The 22032-nt window shown below is 44.7% G+C and overlaps 1 protein-coding gene across 4 annotated transcripts in view; it reads left to right on the top strand.

Moving 5' to 3' along the window:
- The window catches only part of MYOM3 (myomesin 3), a 102360-nt gene extending 81069 nt beyond the window's left edge, over positions 1–21291 (top strand). For all 4 annotated transcript variants that reach the window (XM_075603699.1, XM_075603701.1, XM_075603700.1 and 1 more), the window contains 8 exons: positions 1002–1089; positions 2113–2151; positions 5540–5645; positions 7351–7514; positions 9206–9242; positions 10206–10228; positions 12146–12201; positions 20273–21291. In XM_075603699.1, coding sequence (XP_075459814.1) covers positions 1002–1089; positions 2113–2151; positions 5540–5645; positions 7351–7514; positions 9206–9242; positions 10206–10228; positions 12146–12201; positions 20273–20557 — 798 coding nt within the window. In that variant the 3' untranslated portion in view covers positions 20558–21291. The remainder of the gene's footprint in view (positions 1–1001; positions 1090–2112; positions 2152–5539; positions 5646–7350; positions 7515–9205; positions 9243–10205; positions 10229–12145; positions 12202–20272) is intronic.
- The last annotated feature ends 741 nt before the right edge of the window (positions 21292–22032 follow it).

The following is a 22032-nucleotide window of genomic DNA, read 5'->3' as shown; positions in this document are numbered from 1 at the left end:
AATGTTACAGTACAGCGCGGGTACGCAGCACATAGGAATGTTACAGTACAGCGCGGGTACGCAGCACATAGGAATGTTACAGTACAGCGCGGGTACGCAGCACATAGGAATGTTACAGTACAGCGTGCGGTACGCAGCACACAGGAATGTTACAGTACAGCGCGCGGTACGCAGCACACAGGAATGTCACAGTATAGCGCGGGTACGCAGCACATAGGAATGTTACAGACACAGTCCCTGCCCAGGTGATTTTACAATCTATGTTGTTGTTGCTGAGGCACAGGGAGATAAAGTGACTCACCTAAGGTCACAAGGAGCTGACACCGGGAATTGAACCAGGTTCCCCTGATTGAAACTCAGATGTCATTGTTTACAGAGTCAGTGTCTTTTACTCACTGAGTCACGTACTGATGTGTCCTCTGACTGCCTCCGCACTACAAGTAGGGCTAATATCAATGAATACAAGTTGAAGTCCATTCCACATGCATACTGTAGCTTAATCCTCATGCAGTACATTCACGCATTTATACATACACTACTGACTCGGATACACACACAGATCCATACACATCTCCCGAGTCTACCCAATATTTCAAAAGTCCCAGTGATTCTTTGGTCAGTTTGGACCTTTTGAAGGTCCACCTATTGCCGTGTCCAATGAAGATCTCCTTGGACGCCCTGTTAGGTCAGTCCAAGACCGTTTTTAGGGGGGTGGGAGGGGCAGCATGGGACAACTGTTCTGGTGGCTGAAGGGAGGCTGCCCACTCAAACCTGGAAGTTGTCCTAGACCACAGGTGGGTCTCCATATCCAGGATCGGCCAATGGCAAGCCCCTTCCTCTGCCTGGAGAAATGGAATATTGATGAAGATCCTACAAGACAAAAGTAATGGAGATAAATGCTCAGTATCGGTGTTCTTGCCATTACAGTGACAATAAGGAAGACTTACTCAACAACTGCAGATCTTCACTGTCTTCATTGCTTTCTATTATTGTCTCAATAGTTCAGTAATGAGGATAAGGGACATTACAAGGCTGTGGTTAAGGATAACAGAGGAGAGGACACCAGTGTTCTTGACCTAAGCAAAGAAGGTAGGAAAACATGTCTCAAGAAAATGTCTGAAGGACAGAATTATGCTATGTTTTACTATGCAAATTAACCATCCCGGCCACCCACCCCCACCGCCACCCCCACCACGCACACGTTCACCCCTCTCTCACTCTCTCTTTCTGGATCTGTGCCCTTTTCCATCCTTTTCTCTCTCCAGCCCTGTAATTTATTTCTATGTCCCAATTTGTTTTGGTCTCCCTCTCCCCCCACATCTCCCTCCCCCCATCTTTCTCCCCCGACCCTTCTTTATCCTCCTCTTCCTCCCCCAACTGTGTTTCTCTCTCCCACCCCTCGTTCTCTCTCCGACTCTCTCCCCCTCTCTCCCTCCCTCTCCCCCTACCATCACTCTCACCCTCCGTATCTCCCCCTTCCCCTCCCTCTCTCTCCCCCTTCCTCCCTCTCTCCCCTCCCTCCCTCCCCCCCCCCCTCTTTCTCACCCTGCTCTTTCTTTCCCCCACCTCTTTTTCTCTTCCTCTCTTTCTTTCTCCCCATCTCGCTTCCCTCTCTCCCTCTATCACCCCCATCTTTCTCTCTCTCCCTCTCTTTCTGTCTCCCTCTCTGCCCCCCTCTTTATGTCTCCCTCTCCCTCTTTCCCCCCCTCTTTCTTTCTCTCTTACCTCTCTCTTTCTCTCTCTCTCCCCCTTCCTCCCCACGTCTGCCTCTTCCCCCCTCCCTCACCCCCCTTTCTCCCCCTCCCTCCACCCCTCTCTCTCTCCCTTCTCTCATCCCCCTCTCGCTCTCTCTCCCTCTCACCCCCTCTTTCTCTCTCCCCCTCTTTCTCTCTCCCTCCCTCTTTCACTCTCCCCCACTCTCCCTCTATCACCCCATCTCTCTCTCTCCCTCTCTGGCCCTCCCCTCCTTTTCCCCGGCCACTCTTTCTCCCTCCTTTACCCTCCTTTCTCTCCCCCCCCCCTCATCCCCCTTTATCCTGACCTGTTAAGCCCTTGCAATCCCTTGCCTCTTAAAACAGACCCCCACTGGTAAACATGTATCTTTTATTTTAGGGTTTGATGACATTATGAAAGAGCTTTGCAGAATCAGCGGTAAGTCATTCACATGAGACATTGATCAATCCAAAGATTCAACACCTGTATTGGTCCGGGAGAAATGTAGATTCATTGAAGGTTGTCATAACTTTTTATGGGGCCACATTAGGGTCCTACATAGCTGAAATTATAGCGCAGCAGTACAGATCTCCAGATCAGCGCAGGTACCAAATTAAAGGCCCATCAACTTCTTTGCTCAGACAAACAAAGGCGTTAAATAGAGTAAAAGCTAATGAGTTTGTTAGGATAGTGGTCTAAAGAGTCAAGTTTACTCAGGAAAAACATTCCGATTCTTCTGTGATAAATCCGGTGAGATATTTATGGCTCGGCTTTGCCGCCCCGGTTGTGATAAATGATCCCGCTATGTAAGCATAGTGTATATTTCTGTTTACTTGGATCCACAAGGAGCTGGATATCTTCTTGCTGCACTGTTCTAATAAAGTCTTATGCTGAACATTATAGCAGAATAAAGTGGTTTATTTGCAGGTTGCAAACGCACAACGTTTGGGGATCTCCCTTCCACAGGTGCAATAATTACATGGATCCAATGACATTGGGAGCTCTGTAGAAATAGGATACGGAGATAATACAGATGTTTATGCATTACAAAGATAATAACTAGATAAGTGTACTTCATAGACAAAGTGCACAAAAAGATCCCTATTAGTGGAGCACTGCAAACCTATACAAATAAATAACAAGGTCAGATACCAACTAAATGTGTAACAGTCAAAAATACATTTTATTTATATCCTAATGCTAATACTAAAAATAGATATAAATCCAGAGAAAGAGGGTGTATATCTATACACTAAGTCCCTCTCTGTCTAAGTTCATACATGATAGATACTAGATACCACTGGTCTAAACAGAACTGTGTTTGTGGAAGTAGACCATAGATTAGAGAATAATATCACCAGTAGTGGGCTCTATATTTTCTATCCAGGTATGCACTAGCCTAAGTGATAGTTCAGCACACAGCATATTCCCCCTTTCCCTCTTCAAACGATATCAGGGAATCAACAAACAGCTGCATAAGATATTGCACACGAAATATCATGCGCATGCGCAGTAAACTACATAGCACTCGATTTGCAGTAGGCAATAAAATATTGCCTCTTTCATGTGCACGATCTCATTAAAACAGGGGACATGCTCTATACTGTTGTATACACTGCCAAATCACTTTTTTTCATGCTACTATGCAATAGCCTTGACTTGGAAAATTAAAACCACTTACCCTTGTAGCAACTATTGGGGTCCAATAAAGGAAATCAACAAACAGCTGCATAAGATATTGCACACGAAATATCATGCGCATGCGCCTTAAACTACATAGCACTTAACTTGCAGTAGGCAATAATATATTGCTTTTTTTAAGTGCACGACCTCGTTATAAACAGAGGATATGCTCCATACTGTTATATAAACTGCCAAGTCACTCCTCTTCATGCTACTATGCAGTAGCTTTGACTTTGAAAATTTAAATCACTTACCCTTGTAGGAGGTATTGGGGTCCAATAAAGGAACCAATCTCACTGTGAGCCACACTGTGTGCTGAACTATCACTTAGGCTAGTGCATACCTGGATAGAAGATATAGAGCCGACTACTGGTGATATTATTCTCTAATCTATGGTATCTACTTCCACAAACACAGCTCTGTTTAGACCACTGGTATCTATTATCTACCATGTATGAACTTAGACAGAGAGGGACTTAGTGTATAGATATACACCCTGTTTCTCTGGATTTATATCTATTTTTAGTATTAGCATTAGGATATAAATAAAATGTATTTTTGACTGTTACACATTTAGTTGGTATCTGACCTTGTTATTTATTTGTATAGGTTTGCAGTGCGCCACTAATAGGGATCCTTCTGTGCACTTTGTCTATGAAGTACACTTATCTAGCTATTACTTTACGTTTTCCCAGGCGGCACGCACATACCTCTATGTGGGGCTATGAGCGAGGTGTTCAACTATTTTCTACATTACAAAGATGACACGGTTTCAGATGTTTGTGATGGTACTGCTTGTTTGTCTACATACTCGCAGTACCACTACTTTTTGAAGTGAAACTTCTATGCTGGCACCTACCATATGACAATTTCTTTTGGAGTAATTTGCCTTGTTGGTGACAGAAGTGCACTCCCGGAAGTGATGTCACTGCTGACAGAAGAGGCCGTCGGCTCTGCTGGCAGCTCGGCGCAAATGCGCAGTGGCCTCCCGCGCATGGGGCGCATCCGCAGACTCCTTCAGCGGGCATGGCGCATGCACAGAGTCCTCCGGCGCGCATGGCCCGCATACGCCAGAGGTCTCCTGCGCATGGCGCACACGACGCGCGTGCACAGAGGCCTCCTACACACGGCGCGCACGCGCGAGGTCTCCAGCACATGGCGCAGAGGACCACAGCAGCAGCATAGGGTGACACACACACACACAGAGACACACACATACAGATACACACACACACACACACAGAGACACACAAGGAATTCAGTTAGTATAAATATAGAAATGCAAATAGCTAAAACAGGGTGTGTGGGCCGAGCACACACGTTCTAGGTCAAACTTCTTTGCGTTTTGTCACTGAAATTGTGTTTTGATTTTTCACTGAAAACATCACCATCCTAAGCACAATTTCTGTGACAAAACAGTGACAAAAGACAAAGAAGTTTCACTTAAAATGCGCGTGTTCGGCACACACACCCTTTTTTTTATTTACAACACAAAGTACCACCACTATTTTATTTAAAGGCCCTGAGCATCACTGCTGTTTGCTTTCTCACTTAAAGTTCATTTCCTTTGTATGGAAAGTGGAATTCATTTTAAAGAAGGTTATGGTCCATATTTACTGAGTGGTGTTATTCCATAAAACTCCTTCCCATGCCAGAAGACATTTAACAGCCTACTCATCTCAATAGAAAGAAAACAACCCACGCTGTGTGATCAGAGAAAACTCTTGTGGCTATTAGAATCACAGTTAATGGTGTTAAAATCAAAAGTATACCAATAAAAAAGATTAAAATGTATAGGTAAAGTAATATAAGGAAAAATATCGTAATTCAGCAGGTTGATTATTCACTCATAACAGACCTTACAGCTCTGAAGAAGCTAGCGAAACGCATAGGAGGAAAGGAGAAGGACAAGTCATTCTTGGCTAACATGCACTGTGTGCGTGGATTTTAATAATTATTTTATCCTTTCAAATCCCACATTTATTTCATCATTGAGGCACTTTCTTCTAGGCATTCCTTACTTACTCATTTCAATAAGCCATAAAGTGCCCCATGGATCAGCCCCATCTAAATGTATGGTTTGTGTTTTCCCCCCCGGCCTTGTTGCGGTTAACGTGTTATTTCCATGCTTCCTTCCCACCAGCCCTTTCTGCCTCCCCATTGAAAATCCAAGGCACTGCGGAAGGAATCAAGATATACAGCGATGTGAAATATTTCACTGACCTTATGAACCCAACCTGGCACCACAAGTATGTTACTCTTACTCTATGTACATCTGCAATTCTTCTATAGTTCTTGATTAAAGGAGCAATCCAAGCAAGCATATTTAAAAAAAAAAAAAAACTTTTTTAACATAGGCTGGAAGCAGGGGGGTCTCCGGAACTGTACGCCATTTAATTTCAGCTCTGGGGACCCCCTGCTTCCAGAGATACAGACTTCCAAAGCGGGTGTTCGGTATCTCCGTGCTTTTAAAGAACCTGCATCCCGTGGGCCAATAGGAAGCCGCAATGGATGACGTCACGCCTTCCTATTGGTCCACAGAAAAGAGCCCATTACGTTGAACCCTTCTAGCCCTGCGGAGGGTCTGTATCTCCAGAAGCAGGGGGTCCCCGGAGCTGAGATTAGCGGGGTTCAGCTCCGGAGACCCCCTGGCTTCAATCCTATGTTAAAAGATTGCCCGCTTAGATTGCCATTTTAATGCAGAATGACAGGTGGGTCACAGACACTGGGAAGGTGCAGGACGTGACAAAGAAAAAGCAGGACGAGGGATAAATAGAAGCAGAATTTGATGGCAGAACAGAACCCCTTGGCTCACCTAGGCTGCCCATTTTTCCATTTGTTGTGAGACTACTGACTCGATTTGATCCTTGGCTTTCTTTCATATACTGTATGTATAGGATGCCATTATATATTTGCAAAGCAGTATTGACTTCCCTTGTTGTATTAGCCTCTACCACCTCTGCTGGGGTCTATTCCACAAATCCACCACCCTTTTTGTGAAGCAGTAATCCCTCACATTTCCCATGAGCCTCCAGCGTCAGAGCGTGACCTCTTGTTCTAGCCCTTCTCTCTCTCTCTCTGAAATATACTTCCCTCCTGCACCTTGCTAAAACCCTTGAAATATGTGAATATTTTTTGTCATACCCTCCCTCACCCTTCTTTCCTTTAAGTTGTAATGTTCAGGTCTGTTAGTCTGATCTTGATGCATTCTATGATGTAGACCAGTGATTCCCAATAGGGGGGTTTGGGAACTCCTAGGGGTACGTGAGGTGTGTCCGAGGGGTTTGACCCCAAAAATCTGTAATGGCGTCTCCAAGGCAGTTTAGTGGGTTCCTGAGCCCGTATGGGAATGGCACACTTAGTAAGGCCCCAAACTGCACCGTAGTGTATAACTATATAACTGCCAATTACAACAGGAGCTTCCAGAGTCGCTCCCCACAATGCTTTGCATCCACAGTAGTAAGTCATTGTGGGGGGTGAGTTTGGAAGCTCCCACAGTGACAGCTCTACCCTCCCCCCCCCCTCTCCCCCATGCTGCCTGCACACACTGAGGTGTAGTTTGGGGCTTTAATAAGCGTGTGTTCCCCCCCACAGGCTCAGTACACTCTACTACCTGGGATCGGTCACACAGTTTTGTTAGCGATAGTCTGATGAGTCGGCAATAAGATTTATTCATTAGGGAGTCGCTGAACAAATATTCTCTAGCAGGGGGAGGACAGTGTAATAAAGGTTGGAAACCAATGATGTAGACAGAGGCAGAGCGTCATAAATATATTCCACCATGTGGAATATTTATTCTGTTACATTGGGGGTTTTTTTGTTCCATCCCTCAAATCTTGGACATCTTTCTTTGCACACTGAATAAAGAACAAGGGTGTACATGCAAAATGAATGGTTGTGTGGGACCCAGATTAAAAAGATTGGTAACCACTGGGTTCATGCTCATTTTTCTAGAAGCAAGAAGCTGGCCAGTACGGAGAGAGTGAAATCAGGAAGCACAATGAACCAGGTCTGGCTTCATATAATCAGCCCTACAGAGGCTGACAAAGGCCAATATACCCTGGAATTGTTTGACGGCAAAGACATTCACAGACGGTCTGTTGACCTGAGCGGGAAAGGTAAAACAAGTGCTTATGTTCCCTCTAACTTGTCAGTACAATAATTAGGTGGATGTATAGATTAAATAGGAAGAATTAGTCTTCCCAGAGTAAATGTATCATCTTCAACATACAGTGAAGCCACTTCCCAGTGCTGGAGAACACAGCTCCATTCAAATGAGTCTTCTCTAGCACGGGCAAGCATCTTCCCAGCGTATTGGATAAGGGTAGGGTAACCAGATGTCTCAGTTTAGCCGGGACAGTCCCAGTCTTTTTGAGCTCTGTCCTGACTTTTTCGGCGGGAGCTGTCTCTGTTTGGTATCCCCCTGGCGAGCACTCTCCAGCTGCTCGTGCACAAGCACGATCGGCACTTGCCGATTGTGCATGCGGGACAAAAACCGGGACAAATATGATCAACCTAAATAAGGGTCTTTGTAATATGGATAGGGCGACCATATGTCCTGGATTTTAGGCCTCTATCCCGACTTTTTGGGGTGCTGTCCCGGTTTTCTATCCCACTGACCGCGCATGTGCAGCCGGCAAGTGCCAATTGGCACTTGGCGGCTGCTCGGGCGCATGTGCGATCAGCACTTGCCGCTCGCTCATGCATGACTGCAAACACCATGGGCAAATTCCGATCACCATATCTGTCCCGGCACAAAACGGGACAAATGTCACGCAGGAGCAGTTGGCGAACGCATGCACGAAGAGTGCTTGCCAACTGCGCATGCACGATCGGCACTCTTTGCACATGCGCTCGCCTACCGCGCATGCGTGACATTTGTCACGGTGTTTGCCAGGACAATTATGGGCCCCCTAAATAGGGGTGCTACAAGAAGTGTAAGTTCTACTTTTCGGCACACAAGCACACACACTGCAATATATATATATATATATGCATTTATTAACAACCAGTGAGTGGTAATTACACCATTACCATAGACACAGATTTAGAGCTTGGGTGACGTGAGATAGATTTATCTAAGCACCAGAAAGTTTAGTCTCCCTTTAATGTTTCTTATCCTAAGCATCTCTGCCTCTTCATCTTACATTATACCTGTGGCTTCTCTCTTGATCTACACCCAGAACAGTGTTTGACTTGGACTTTTAATAAACTCTATCTTTGCAAAATGTTCAACCCCCCTATACCTCGTCTCCAAAAACGGTCTTAGTCTTCTTCTCTCTCTTGAAACTGTTAGCTTACAAATATGGTTGTCAAGATATTAGTCTTGGAAGGTTCCTCTCCCATCGTTATATCCCAGACAGTTATTTTTCTTTCCGTACTTCGCTATTTCAAGATACCTGCAGTATATCAGCATCTTGGATATAGTTTTACATGGCATTGTTTTAAAATAGAAAATGGCTCTTTTTTTGGGGGGGCTGTAAGGTTTGGAAATAGAGAAGACCTACTTCAAAAAATTCAACAGGGCTCCACCTTGCTTTTCATATTCTGCAATATCACAAACCTGTTAAAGATCCCACATTGAATGAGAAAGGGGTTCATTCCATTACAAATTAAAAACACATTGTAATACCAATGATGTTGTATTTTAAAGCTGAGGAAGCCATCCATCTGACGTCACCCATAATCCTTTGCAACACTTTAACCCATGTGTGGATATTGGCCCATAAGCAGTGCTTTGATGCCTTATTAATCTATTACCATCAGCAAATCAGCAAATGTCATATTTCTCCTTTCTATTGAATTGCAGCTTTTGATGATGCAATGGCTGACCATCACAAACTTAAGTACGTTTTAATGTGTGTTTATTTTTCCTTTCTGTTGAGGTTTAATTCTGGTAGTTTTGACTTTGTGGTGTGTGAATACTGTATAACATGCACTCAGCATTTTTGTAAGGCATTATATCAGTGGTTTAAAAAAAAATGTGGTTAAGGCACCCAATAATTATATTGTAGCATTTTGAGGAACTCCAACCCTCTCTAATAGCGCGTCTGAGATCAGATGCATTGTAAGGATCCCCAACCCTCTCTAATAGCGCGTCTGAGATCAGATGCATTGTAATGAACCCCAACACTCTCTAATAGCGCGTCTGAGATCAGATGCATTATAAGGAACCCCAACCCTCTCTAATAGCGCGTCTGAGATCAGATGCATTGTAAGGAACCCCAACCCTCTCTAATAGCGCGTGTAAGATCAGATGCATTATAAGGAACCCCAACCCTCTCTAATAGCGCGTCTGAGATCAGATGCAGTGTAAGGAACCCCAACCCTCTCCAATAGCGCGTCTGAGATCAGATGCATTGTAAGGAACCCCAACCCTCTCTAATAGCGCGTGTGAGATCAGATGCATTATAAGGAACCCCAACTATCTCTAATAGTGTGTCTGAGATCAGATGCATTGTAAGGAACCCCAACCCTCTCCAATAGCGCGTCTGAGATCAGATGCATTGTAAGGAACCCCAACCCTCTCTAATAGCGCGTGTGAGATCAGATGCATTATAAGGAACCCCAACTATCTCTAATAGCGTGTCTGAGATCAGATACATTGTAAGGAACCCCAACCCTCTCTAATAGCGCGTGTGAGATCAGATGCATTATAAGGAACCCCAACTATCTCTAATAGCGTGTCTGAGATCAGATACATTGTAAGGAACCCCAACCTAACTCTATATATATTTTTAAACCGTTCTATGGTATGTTACATGTTTTTCTCACAATGACTTGGTATTTTGTCTGCTTTAATTTTTCAGAGAAGCGGCAATAACAGAGAAATGTGAGTGAAATCCTCTATGTGCAATATATTGATGGACATATTGTTCTTTGTCTTTTCATGTTTGAAAAAATCGTTAGTGTCCAGGTGATAGATATTATTGCTAACATATTTTTTATAAAATACAAACAAAGAGGGATCCTCAGTTGGGACGAAACTCTTTTTGTTTTGACCTTAGTTTACAAAGGTTTGTACAGTATTTCGACTGTAAAAATAGAGAGAGGTTTATGAAAATACAAAAAAGTAGGGGTACCCTTTCCCTTCAATTACAGGAGTGGCCAACTCCAGTCCTCAAGGGCCACCAAGAGGTCAGGTTTTCAGAATATCCCTGCTTCAGCACAGGTGGCTCAGACTGAGCCACTGATTGAGTCACCTGTGCTGAAGCAGGGATATCTTGAAAACCTGACTTGTTGGTGGCCCTTGAGGACTGGAGTTGGCCGCCCCTGGCACAGGCTATTTTCAGCAGAATGATGCACTCCATCAGCGCAGGAAGAACAATGGCTGCAGTGTATTGGTATTAGGGGGTAAGGTGTGCCCCTGCTTTCTAACTTAGGCCGCGCTTATAGTGCCGGCGTCGCTGACGTCACGCTGCGGTCGCTGGAAAAATCAAATTGAAGTGACTTCCAGCGATCGCGACCAATCCGTCGTGCCGTCGCTCCTACTATAAGCGCACGCGACGGCTTCAATACACTTCTTTTGAAGCGACGTCGCTGTCGCCGGCACTATAAGCGCGGCCTTTGGCCGCGTTTATAGTGCTAGCGACGAGACCAATGATGTCACCCGTTGCCACTGGCGAAAGTTGCACTTTAGTTTTGAGCGATGTCGCTGGCGACAAGGCCAGTGACATCACGAAGGGGGCGGGCAGTAGGCACTCTGTGATTGGTGTAGAGACAGTCACATGTGGCGACTGTCTCTCCCAAAATCAAATTTCACTGGCTTCCAAATTTTGTCGCTACGACGCTCCGTAGAGTTTAGGAGATTATAATAGACTACAGGCATACCCCGCTTTAAGGACACTCACTTTAAGTACACTCGCGAGTAAGGACATATCGCCCAATAGGCAAACGGCAGCTCACGCAGCATGCTTCTGTAAGCACGTCCTGAACAGCAATACCGGCTCCCTACCTGTACCGAAGCTGTGCGCAAGCGAGGAGACTATAGAGCCGGTTACATATGTGTTATTTACATCAGTTATGCACGTATATAATGATTGTAGTACAGTACATGCATCGATAAGTGGAAAAAAGATAGTGCTTCACTTTAAGTACATTTTCGCTTTACATACATGCTCCGGTCCCATTGTGTATGTTAATGTCGGGTATGCCTGTACTCACTCTCTCTCACACACTCTCTCTCTCTCTCTCTCTCTCTCTCTCTCTCTCTCTCTCTCTCTCTCTCTCTCTCTCTCTCTCTCTCTCTCTCTCTCTCTCTCTTTGTATCAATCTTTCTGCATAGATAATTATTCATAAATAAGTTTTTGTTTTTAAACTCCCCATTTTGCACGGCATCAAATTGCATTCTGTTATTGTCCCGTTTTACCAGGTAACATTCGCAGTATAATAAAAAGTCTGCGTGCGGTCTGACTCTCCCTTTTAAAAGAAAAGGGGTATTTATTTGAGGGGGAAAAAGTGTCTCCCATTCAGTGTTTTTATTGCATAGATATCATATATAAATCTTTCTGAAATGCAGACACAAAGCTTTGGCCCAGTATTAGCTGTAGCACTTTTGGAAATCGGACAGTACCACTACATTTCTGTGTAAGCCACTTCCTGCTCCGAGTAAGCGAAACGCGTGTTTGGAATTACCAAACTCTTTCAAACGTATGTCCTGTACCAAACCATGTGTGGAAAAGTCCGGCACACACAGGATTGCGGCCTTTAGAAAAGTCTGTCTTGTAACTGTTGCGTGTGTTACTTCCAGACCGTGCTAAAGTGGTCCGAGGTCTCCCTGATCTTGCAACAATCATGGAAGACAAGGTAATTCTGAACGCTGGACTGGCCACATTAGGTTTGTGGGATATGAATGCAGCCTCTGGATGAACTTCAGATCGTGGGGTGGGGTATCAAGTCGCCTGTGTTGACTCCTTTAGTGGCAAAGGGGCTTGTAACAAATTCCAACACAAAGGGTCGTGTGTTTCAAGGTCATTTTTAACTTCAATCACAGATGGAAACTAAGCCTCGAGTACATTAGCTTATGAGTTAAAGAGAATCTGTAGGAGGAAGTGGGGAGCAGTTACATGACACACATACAGGCCGTCCTCGTTTTACAACGCTTCGCTTTACCACGAATGGCTTATTCAACGCTATGCAATGCATACCTATGTTCATTTTTACAACGCCAAAACGGCTTATCCAACGCTCTTACGGCGCTTTGCAAAGTTGTTTGTGTATATAATATATATATTATACTATATAATATATTTATATTATATGATATATTATGTTATATTATATATATATATAATACAGTATATTCACTATATAATTTATGTGTGTGCTGCATATCTTATTGTCTGCGTAAAATATTTTGCATTAAAAATGCCTTCAGGAACGGAACTTTTCATTTAAACAGTGTTCCGATGGGAAAACGTGTTTCGCTTTACAACGTTTCGCTATCCAACGCCATTTTGAGTAACGCATTGTGTCGGATAACCGAGGACTGCCTGTATTGCCATGGAATGTATACAGTTCTGCTAGAACAGGGATGTGCAAACTGGGGGCGTGAGAGTTTTTTTTGAGGGGTGCAGCGTTTACAGAGACCCCGTGCTCTTCCTCACAACATTTTAATGAAATGCCGGCGGACGCGTGAGGCCTCCGTAACTCCCTCCGACCTGTTCTCAGCCGGCTCTTCTGCAAAGCGTCAAATGGCAAATGCGTCGCAAGACGTTGTGGCGATGCCGATACCAGAGAGCTGGTAAGGATGGGGGGAGGAGAGCAGACAGTGGGGCGCAAACAGAAAAGTCTGTGCACCCCTGTGCTAGAAGACCGGTTAGGGGACAGGGCAGTACAGTGGTATTGTCACTGCCTTAGAAGTAGCTTCACCTGTTTCAAATCCCAGGGTTGGCTCCTTGAGCCAGGCACTTTATCTCAAAGACTGAGCCACCTGTGCTGAAGCAGGGAGACCCTGAAAACATGACTTGTTAGGTGGGTCTTGAGGCCTGGAGTTGAGAACCTCTGCTTTAAGGTAGGATAAATGGACGAAAACTCATTAACAAGTCTCTTAGTGGCTAATACTATACACACGATACATAAAGCTTGGCCCCCTGCAGACGCACTGACCAGAACTCCCTCCTACTGTCTCTGTACGTTCCTCCTACCAATTACATTGTAAGCTCTTCGGAGCAGGGCCTCTTCTTCCACAATGTTACATTTATGTCTGAAGTGTGCAGACACAATGCACTTGTTGAAGGTGTATTGTAGCCCTGCACCATGTGGAGATGGGCTAATATAATTGCAGAGAGATCCAAACACAAAAAGGTAGTTGGTGCTCCCAGGGAAGTATTATAACGTGATAACTAAAGAAAGAAAGAATCCCTATTGTGTGGCACTAGAGAACACCCTGATCAGTTTACTTAAAATCATTTTTATTTGTTATTAATTAAAATATTGCTTGGAGGTGATAACACAAAATAGACAAAACAAACTAATAAAAACAATTAAAAGTGAAGGAGGGCGTTTAGGCGTAAATGTGCTACTGATCCAGTCTAATGGCAGTGTGAATAAATCTTTATAGTATAATAGCACCTACAGTCATGTGAAAAAGAAAGTACACCCTCTTTGAATTCTATGGTTTTACATATCAGGGCATAATAACAATCATCTGTTCCTTAGCAGGTCTTAAAATTAGGTAAATACAACCTCAGATGAACAACAACACATGACATATTACACTGTGTCATGATTTATTTAACAAAAGCCAAAATGGAGAAGCCATGTGTGAAAAACTAAGTACACCTTATGATTCAATAGCTTGTAGAACCACCTTTAGCAGCAATAACTTGAAGTAATCGTTTTCTGTATGACTTTATCAGTCTCTCACATCGCTGTGGAGGAATTTTGTCCCACTCTTCTTTACAACGTTGCTTCAGTTCATTGAGGTTTGTGGGCATTTGTTTATGCACAGCTCCCTTAAGGTCCAGCCACAGCATTTCAATCGGGTTGAGGTCTGGCCTTTGACTGGGCCATTGCAACACCTTGATTCTTTTTTTTTTTTTTTTAGCCATTGTGTTGTAGATTTGCTGGTGTGCTTGGGATCATTGTCCTGTTGAATGACCCAATTTTAAAAAAGCTTTAGCTATCGGACAGATCGCCTCACATTTGACTCTAGAATACTTTGGTATACAGAGGAGTTCATGGTCGACTCAATGACTGCAAGGTTCCCAGGTCCTGTGGCTGCAAAAACAAGCCCAAATCATCACCCCTCCACCACCGTGCTTGACAGTTGGTATGAGGTGTTTGTGCTGGTATGCTGTGTTTGGTTTTTGCCAAATGTGCCGCTGTGCATTATAGCCAAACATCTCCACTTTGGTCTCGTCTGTCCAAAGGACATTGTTCCAGAAGTCTTGTGGTTTGTTCAGATGCAACTTTGCAAACATAAACTGTGCTGCCATGTTCTTTTTAGAGAGAAGAGGCTTTCTCCTGGCAACCCTTCCAAACAAACCATACTTGTTCAGTCTTTTTCTAATTGTACTGTCATGAACTTTAACATTTAACATGTTAACTCAGGCCTATAGCGTCTAAGATGTAACTCTTGGTTTTTTTGCAATTTCTCTGAGCATTGTACGGTCTGACCTTGGGGTGAATTTGCTGGGACGTCCACTCCTGAGAAGATTGGCAACTGTCTTGAATGTTTTCCACTTTTGAATAATCTTTCTCACTGTAGAATGATGGACTTTAAATTGTTCGGAAATGGCCATATAACACTTCCCAGATTGATGGGCAGTAACAATTGCTTCTCTAAGATCATTGCTGATGTCTTTCCTCCTTGGCATTGTGTTAACACACACCTGAATGCTCCAGACCAGCAAACTGCTAAAACTTCGGCTTTTATAGAGGTGGTCACACGTGCTGATGATCAATTAATCAAGGGCATTTGATTCGCAGCACCTGTCTGCTACTTAGCATCGTAATTCTTATGGAAGCAGTAATTAACTTAGTTTTTCACACAAGGCTTCTCCATTTTGGCTTTTGTTAAATAAATCCTGACACAGTGTATTATGTCATGTGTTGTTGTTCGTCTGAGGTTGTATTTACCTAATTTTTAGACCTGCTAAGGAACAGATGATTGTTATTATGTCCTGATATGTAAAACCATAGAATTCAAAGAGGGTGTACTTTCTTTTTCACATGACTGTACAACTGAATAATCTGCACAGCTAAATACCCCTGAATGTAGTTAGATTGACTAACTATTCTGTATCTTATCACTAATTGATGATAGTAAAGTGTACACTTCAGCTAGATAAGTATATATGTTGTTCTAATTAGTGGCTTAGATGACACAAGTGGCAACCCAGATCTGTGAGTAGGAATTGTATAATTAAATCCTCTCACCACTAAACAGATACTTTGGAACTGTTTAGTTGGGTTATGCCGGCGGTGCGCAAACTGGAGGGTGCGCCCCCCCAGGGGGGCGGGAGAATTTCTAGGGGGGGCGCGGGCGGTTACAGAGGCCCCGTGCTCTTCCCCACGGCATTTAAATTAAATGCCGGGGGAGGCGCGAGGCCTCTGTAACTCACTTACCTCCTCTCTGTCGGGTCTTCGGCGACGGGTCGCCATGGCAACACGGGGTTGTGACGTCACGCGTCGCCATGGCAACACACGTCAAATGACGCGGCGGGGTTATGTGACGTTACATGACCCGTGACGTCATTTGACGCCGATTCATGAGAATCATCAATTAGTGATAAGATACAGAATAGATAGACTTAACCTAACTACATTCAGGGGTATTTACCTGTGCAGATTATTCAGTTGTAGGTGCTATTAAACTATAAAGATTTATTCACACTGCCATTAGACTGGATCAGTAGCACATTTACACCTAAACGCCCTCCTTCACTTTTAATTGTTTTTATTAGTGTGTTTTGTCTATTTTGTGTTATCACCTCCAAGCAATATTTTAATTAATAACAAATAAAAATTATTTATGTCTGAACCAAGACCTGTTATTTGTATTATGTGTTATTTATATGATTACCACGTGTATTACTGCTGTGAAGCGCTATGTACATTAATAGCGCTATATAAATAAAGACGCACATACAATTGATGAATCCACAACCAGAAAATGTTGATATGTAGAATCCTAAGAGTTATTTTAAGAATAGCTCATTTCTTTTTTCATAGAGTGAGCGGCCTCCTTATTAATCAGCAATACAAAAAACTAAAATAGGAGCGCATGAAAATGAAAGCAAAAGAAACCAGAATTAATACATATATTTTTATCATGAAAAATCATTCATCATACAAAAAATACACATAATACCATAATATATTAATAACCTTGTCCAAATGTCACAAATAAATTATATAAGAGCCCTAGCCACACAAGAATGAGGGATGTAAACACCCAGATGCACAACCCTCGTCACGGCCGTGCGTCAGGGCTGATGAAGTGTCATGTGACACGAAACACGTTGGTGACGTCATTACGCAGCGACGCACGACCGTGACGACGGTCAGTTTGTGTAGCTGGTGGAGCTCTGCCTGCCACGAGGAGCACAAAGGGGAATTGTAGTGCTTAAGGTCTGTTTTTTCATAACATCTTGCTTTCCTAGCACCTCTCCTTCCCTGTTACAACTAGGGTTGTGTATCTGGGTGTTTACATCCCTCATTCTTGTGTGGCTAGGGCTCTTATATAATTTATTTGTGACATTTGGACAAGGTTATTAATATATTATGGTATTATGTGTATTTTTTGTATGATGAATGATTTTTCATGATAAGAATATATGTATTAATTCTGGTTTCTTCTGGTTTCATTTTCATGCGCTCCTATTTTAGTTTTTTGTGTTGCTGACTATGCCCCGCTGATCACGGGAGATTGGGAGCTGCGGGGTGACACCGGGTAGCCGTGAGAGGGGGGTCGTTTGGAGAGACAGCGCGCTCAATACAAATTTTCTCCTTATAAATCAGAATTCTCTTACCATGTCTTCTATGGTATCGCTACTTTTTTCATGGTTAAAGGAGGTTAAATATCACGTTCAATGATTTCATGTCTGCTAATTGACTGGCCCACTGAACTTTACTTACATAATGTTGTGTAAAGCCAATATGTTAATGTTTTATGGGTGGGGGGGGGGGGTGGGGAGAGGCGCTCTTTACATGCACAGCACATTTCTGAATGTATTCCCCCTTACACTCCTCTATATGATTGTTTAACCCAAGGGGTTTCTCAACTCCAGTCCTCAAAACCCCACAAAAGGTCAGGTTTTCAGGATAGCCCTGCTTCAGCACAGGTGGCTCAATCAGTCCCTGATTCAGTGCAGGTGGCTCATGCTGTGGCTTCGACAGGGGGGGGGGGGGGAGGGGGCAATGTCCACAAGGGCAACCAACAGGTCAGATTTCCAGGTGGCTTAATCAGTGGATCAATCGAAGATTTAGCCACCTGTGCTGAAGTAGGGACTGATTAAGCCACCTGTGCTGAAGCAGGGATATCCTTAAAACCTGACATATTGGGGGGGTGAGCACCCCTGGTTTAACCGCTTGCCACTGATATTCTATGTGAAGTTATGATATATTTATTATGCCTGCAGGCATAGTAATGGGACTACCTACAATTTTCATTAAATCCATCATTTTTAAGAGGTACTGTATATATTTTTCCGCTCGCACATACCCTTTTAAGGTTAGCATTTTTGGTTTACCATAAATGTGCCAAAGTTCGTGAGAATGAGAATTTAACAGCGAACGCTGTAAAACAGCTACTTCCTGATAAATTGGGGATGGTTTTACTTTTCTTTACAGAAGCAAAAACAGGTCAACTGAAATACCCCGAAATGTAGGATTATTTATAAAAGTTCAAAAGTAAATCCCTCTAGGTCCCCAACTTTCTTACACTTAATTCTGCTTTTAGGCCTGCGATACAACTATAATTACTGGAATGGGATTTGCATACAAGTAGACTGTTGAGTGCTGTGTCCTGAGGTTCCAAGGATAGGTTTAAAAACCACTGCTTAAAGCTGCAGACCAAGCAATAGCCTACATGTGTGTTTTTTTTTAAAATACATCAGTTCTGTACTATGAGCCAGAGCCAATTCTTCCTCCCCTGCTTGTTTCACCACCCGCATACAATGCATTAGCTTCCCCTGGTCACATTCTTACAGGGAGAAAGTGTTTGTGAAATTTTGTATCTGTGATTGTATGGAATTTTGTGTGTGTGTGTGTGTGTGTGTGTGTGTCTGTGTGTGTTTTAGGGGGAAATTGAGTGTGCGTGGGGTTGTGAGGGAGAGAGGATGAAAGAATAAGAAAGGGAGTGAGATAATCTAATTGGTAGGTAGGTAGAACGTGCAGAGACAGTAGGAGGGAATTCTGGTAAGTGCGTCTGCAGGGGGCCAAGCTTTATGTATCATCTGTATAGTATTAGCCACGGTGCTACTCATATGCTTCTTTAATCAAGTGTGTGTATGTATGTCTTTATTTATATAACGCCATTAATGTACAAAGCGCTTCACAGCAGTAATACACGTGACAATCATATAAGTAACAAATAACTACAAATAACAGATAATGGGAATAAGTGCTTCAGACATAAATGTAACATTGTAGAAGAGGAGGCCCTGCTCCGAAGAGCTTACAATCTAATTGGTGGGGAGAACGTACAGAGACAGTAGGAGGGCATTCAGGTAAGTTTGTCTGCAGGGGGCCAAGCTTTATGTATCGAGTAGCCACAGTGCTACTCATATGATTCTTTAAGCAAGTGTGTCTTAAAGGTGCTAGTCGGGTATTGAGGGGAAAGGCATTCCAGAGGTGTGGGGCAGTCAGTGAGAAAGGTTTAAGGCGGGACAGATTCAAAGGGGGTAGAGAGAAGACATCCTTGAGCAGAACGCAAGAGTCTGATGGTGCACAGCGAGAAATTAGGTCTGAGATGTAAGGAGGGGCAGAAGAGTGTAAAGCTTTAAAAGTGAGAAGGAGAATTGAGTGTGAGATGCAGGATTTGATAGGAAGCCAGGAGAGGGATTTCAGCAGGGGAGACGCTGAGACAGATCTAGGAAAGAGGAGAGTGATTCTGGCAGCAGCGTTTAGGATAGATTGTAGGGGAGACAGGTGAGAGGCAGGAAGGCCGGACAGCAGGAGGTTACAGTAATCAAGACGGGAGAGAATGAGGGCCTGAGTCAGCGTTTTAGCAGTCGAGCAACAGAGGAAAGGGCGTATCTTTGTTATATTGCGGAGGAAATAGCGACAGGTTTTAGATACGTTTTGAATGTGAGAGGAGAATGTGAGAGAGGAGTCGATTGTGACCGCTAGGCAGGTGTAAGGTCAGGGGTTGAAAAGTAAATGTGTGTGTCGTCAGCATAGAGGTGATATTTAAACCCAAGAGATTTAAACCCATTAGATCACCTAGAGAAAGTGTGTAGTAATATCTCTCTGGCCAGAACCGGCTTGCAAAATCACAGGGCTTGGTGCAGAGGTTGTGTGCGGGGCCCTCTTCTCTTACCCGAACCCCTACCTGTGGAGTGGTGGCGGCGCTGGAGTGATCCCACCCGGGGGGTCCTAACATGGAAGTTGGGCCCCACTGGAAGTCGGACCCCAGATTCTGTGATCACCTCCTGGGTGGGCTCCCTCTGTTGCCGCTACCGCAACCTTTTCACAGATGGGGTCCCGGAGGAGAGCGCGGGGCATCGGTGAGTGCAGGGCCCGGTTCAGTCACTCCGATCTCACCGCCATCAAGGCCGCCCTGCACATAGCGTCCAAATTCTGAGAACCTGCATGAGACGTGTGGATGTATTTGCGTGTGTATCTTTAGTTCGATGGGTCCCTGCCTTAAAATGAAGTCAAAATATCTAGCATTCTGTGCTAATGTCTATGTAATTTATGTTTTTAACAGACCCTGTGTTTGACATGTGTCATATCTGGGGACCCTGCTCCTGAGGTGTCCTGGGTGAAGAACGACAAGAAGGTGGTGTTCAAAGACCGCTACAAACTGGACGTGAAGGGGACGGTGGTCACCATAACCATTGAGAAGATCTGCGGTGGTGACTCTGGGAGGTACAGCGTCAATGTGAAGAACAAGTACGGCTCGGAGACTGGGCAGGTGACCGTGAGCGTGTTCAAACATGGGGACGAACCAGAGGAGCTCAAGAAAACCTGGGAGAAAACTGAGAAACCTTAGAGTCGGGCTGCACCTTAATTAGGACAACCTTTAATCTGAATGTTTTTATGCAAGATCATAACTGTGTGTTTAATATATCAAGAAAAGGCTAAATATCAACAATATAAGCAAGCTAAATTATCCCAAGGTCGTCATGGTTGCCCTCTGTTTGGTGCCATGTTCAGTGTTCTGCGTCTCTGCTGTCCTTTGGTCAACTCCTGTGATGTCATTGATGGCTCTATCTATTGCCATTTGGTGACAGCAAGGAAGAGATGGGGGGGGGGGAGTTGCAGTGGCATAACCACTGAGACGCTAAACCCCGCTATGCAGGGAGGGGGAGCCAGAGAGCACAGGGGGCACTGCCGGCCGGCACTGGAAATTGGGCAAGAGTTCAGGTGTAAGTTCTGCTGCTGCTGTGTCTGTGTGCTGTGGCAGCGGTGCTGTCACTCCAGAGCCAATTCCACCTCCCTCTGCCTGTTTCCTCGCCCGCATGGCTGGGTACACAATGCAGCCGGCAGCTTCCCCTGGTCAAATTCTTACAGGGAGAAAGTTTGTGAAATTGTATGTGTGTGATTGTGTGTCTGTGATTGTATGGAAGTGTGTGTGTGTGTGTGTGTGTGTGTGTTTGTGTGTGTGTGTGTGTCATTGTATGGAAGTGTGTGTGTGTGTGTGTGTGTGTGTGTGTGTTTTAGGGGGAAATTGAGTGTGTTGTGAGGGAAGAGGGTGGAAGAATAAGAAAGGGAGTGAGATAAGGAGGGCAGTGATGGTGGGGGAGGGGGCAGTGATGGGGGAGGGTGCAGTGACGGGGGGAGGGAAATACATGGGAATGTGATGGAGTGAGAGCAAGGTGGTGTGTGAGACGGGAGGAGAGCATGGGGAGGTGTGAGAGCAAGGTGGTGGGTGAGAGCAAGATTGTGTGAGAGGGGTGAGAGGAGGGGTGACAGCAAGGTGGTGTGTGAGAGGGGGAGTGAGAGCACGGGGTGTGTGAAGGGGTGAGAAGAAGGTGGTGTGTAAGGGCGAGAGCACGGGGTGTGTGAGAAGTGTGGAGTGAGAGCATGGGGGTTGTGAGGGGTGGGTAAGAGCACTGGGGTGAGAGGTGGGGTATGAGCAAGGCGGTGTGAGGGGGGAGTGAGAGCAAGGTGGCGTGAGAGCAAGGGGGTGTGTGAGGTGGAGTGAGGAAGGTAATGTGTGAGTGTGAAAGCATGGGGGGTTGAGAGTGGTGGGGTGAGAGCAAGGTGGTGTGTGAGAGGGGTGGGGTGAGGGGTGGGGTGAGAGCACAGGGGGGTGTGAGAGGGGTGGTGTGTGAGCAAGGTGGTGTGAGAGGGGGAGTGAGAGCTAGGTGCTGTGTGAGAGGGTGAGAGCACGGGGTGTGTGAGAAGGGTGGGGTGGGAGCACGGGGTGTGCGAGAGGGGTTGTGTGAGAGCACGGGGTGTGTGAGGGGTGGGGTGAGAGCACAGGGTGTGTGAGAGGGGTGGGGTGAGAGCACAGGGTGTGTG

This window comes from Ascaphus truei, chromosome 6 (genome assembly GCF_040206685.1).
Source record: "Ascaphus truei isolate aAscTru1 chromosome 6, aAscTru1.hap1, whole genome shotgun sequence".
Classification (NCBI taxonomy): domain Eukaryota; kingdom Metazoa; phylum Chordata; class Amphibia; order Anura; family Ascaphidae; genus Ascaphus; species Ascaphus truei.
The sequence above is the reverse complement of the archived record's forward strand: the minus strand, read 5'-3'. Positions and strand labels throughout refer to the sequence as shown.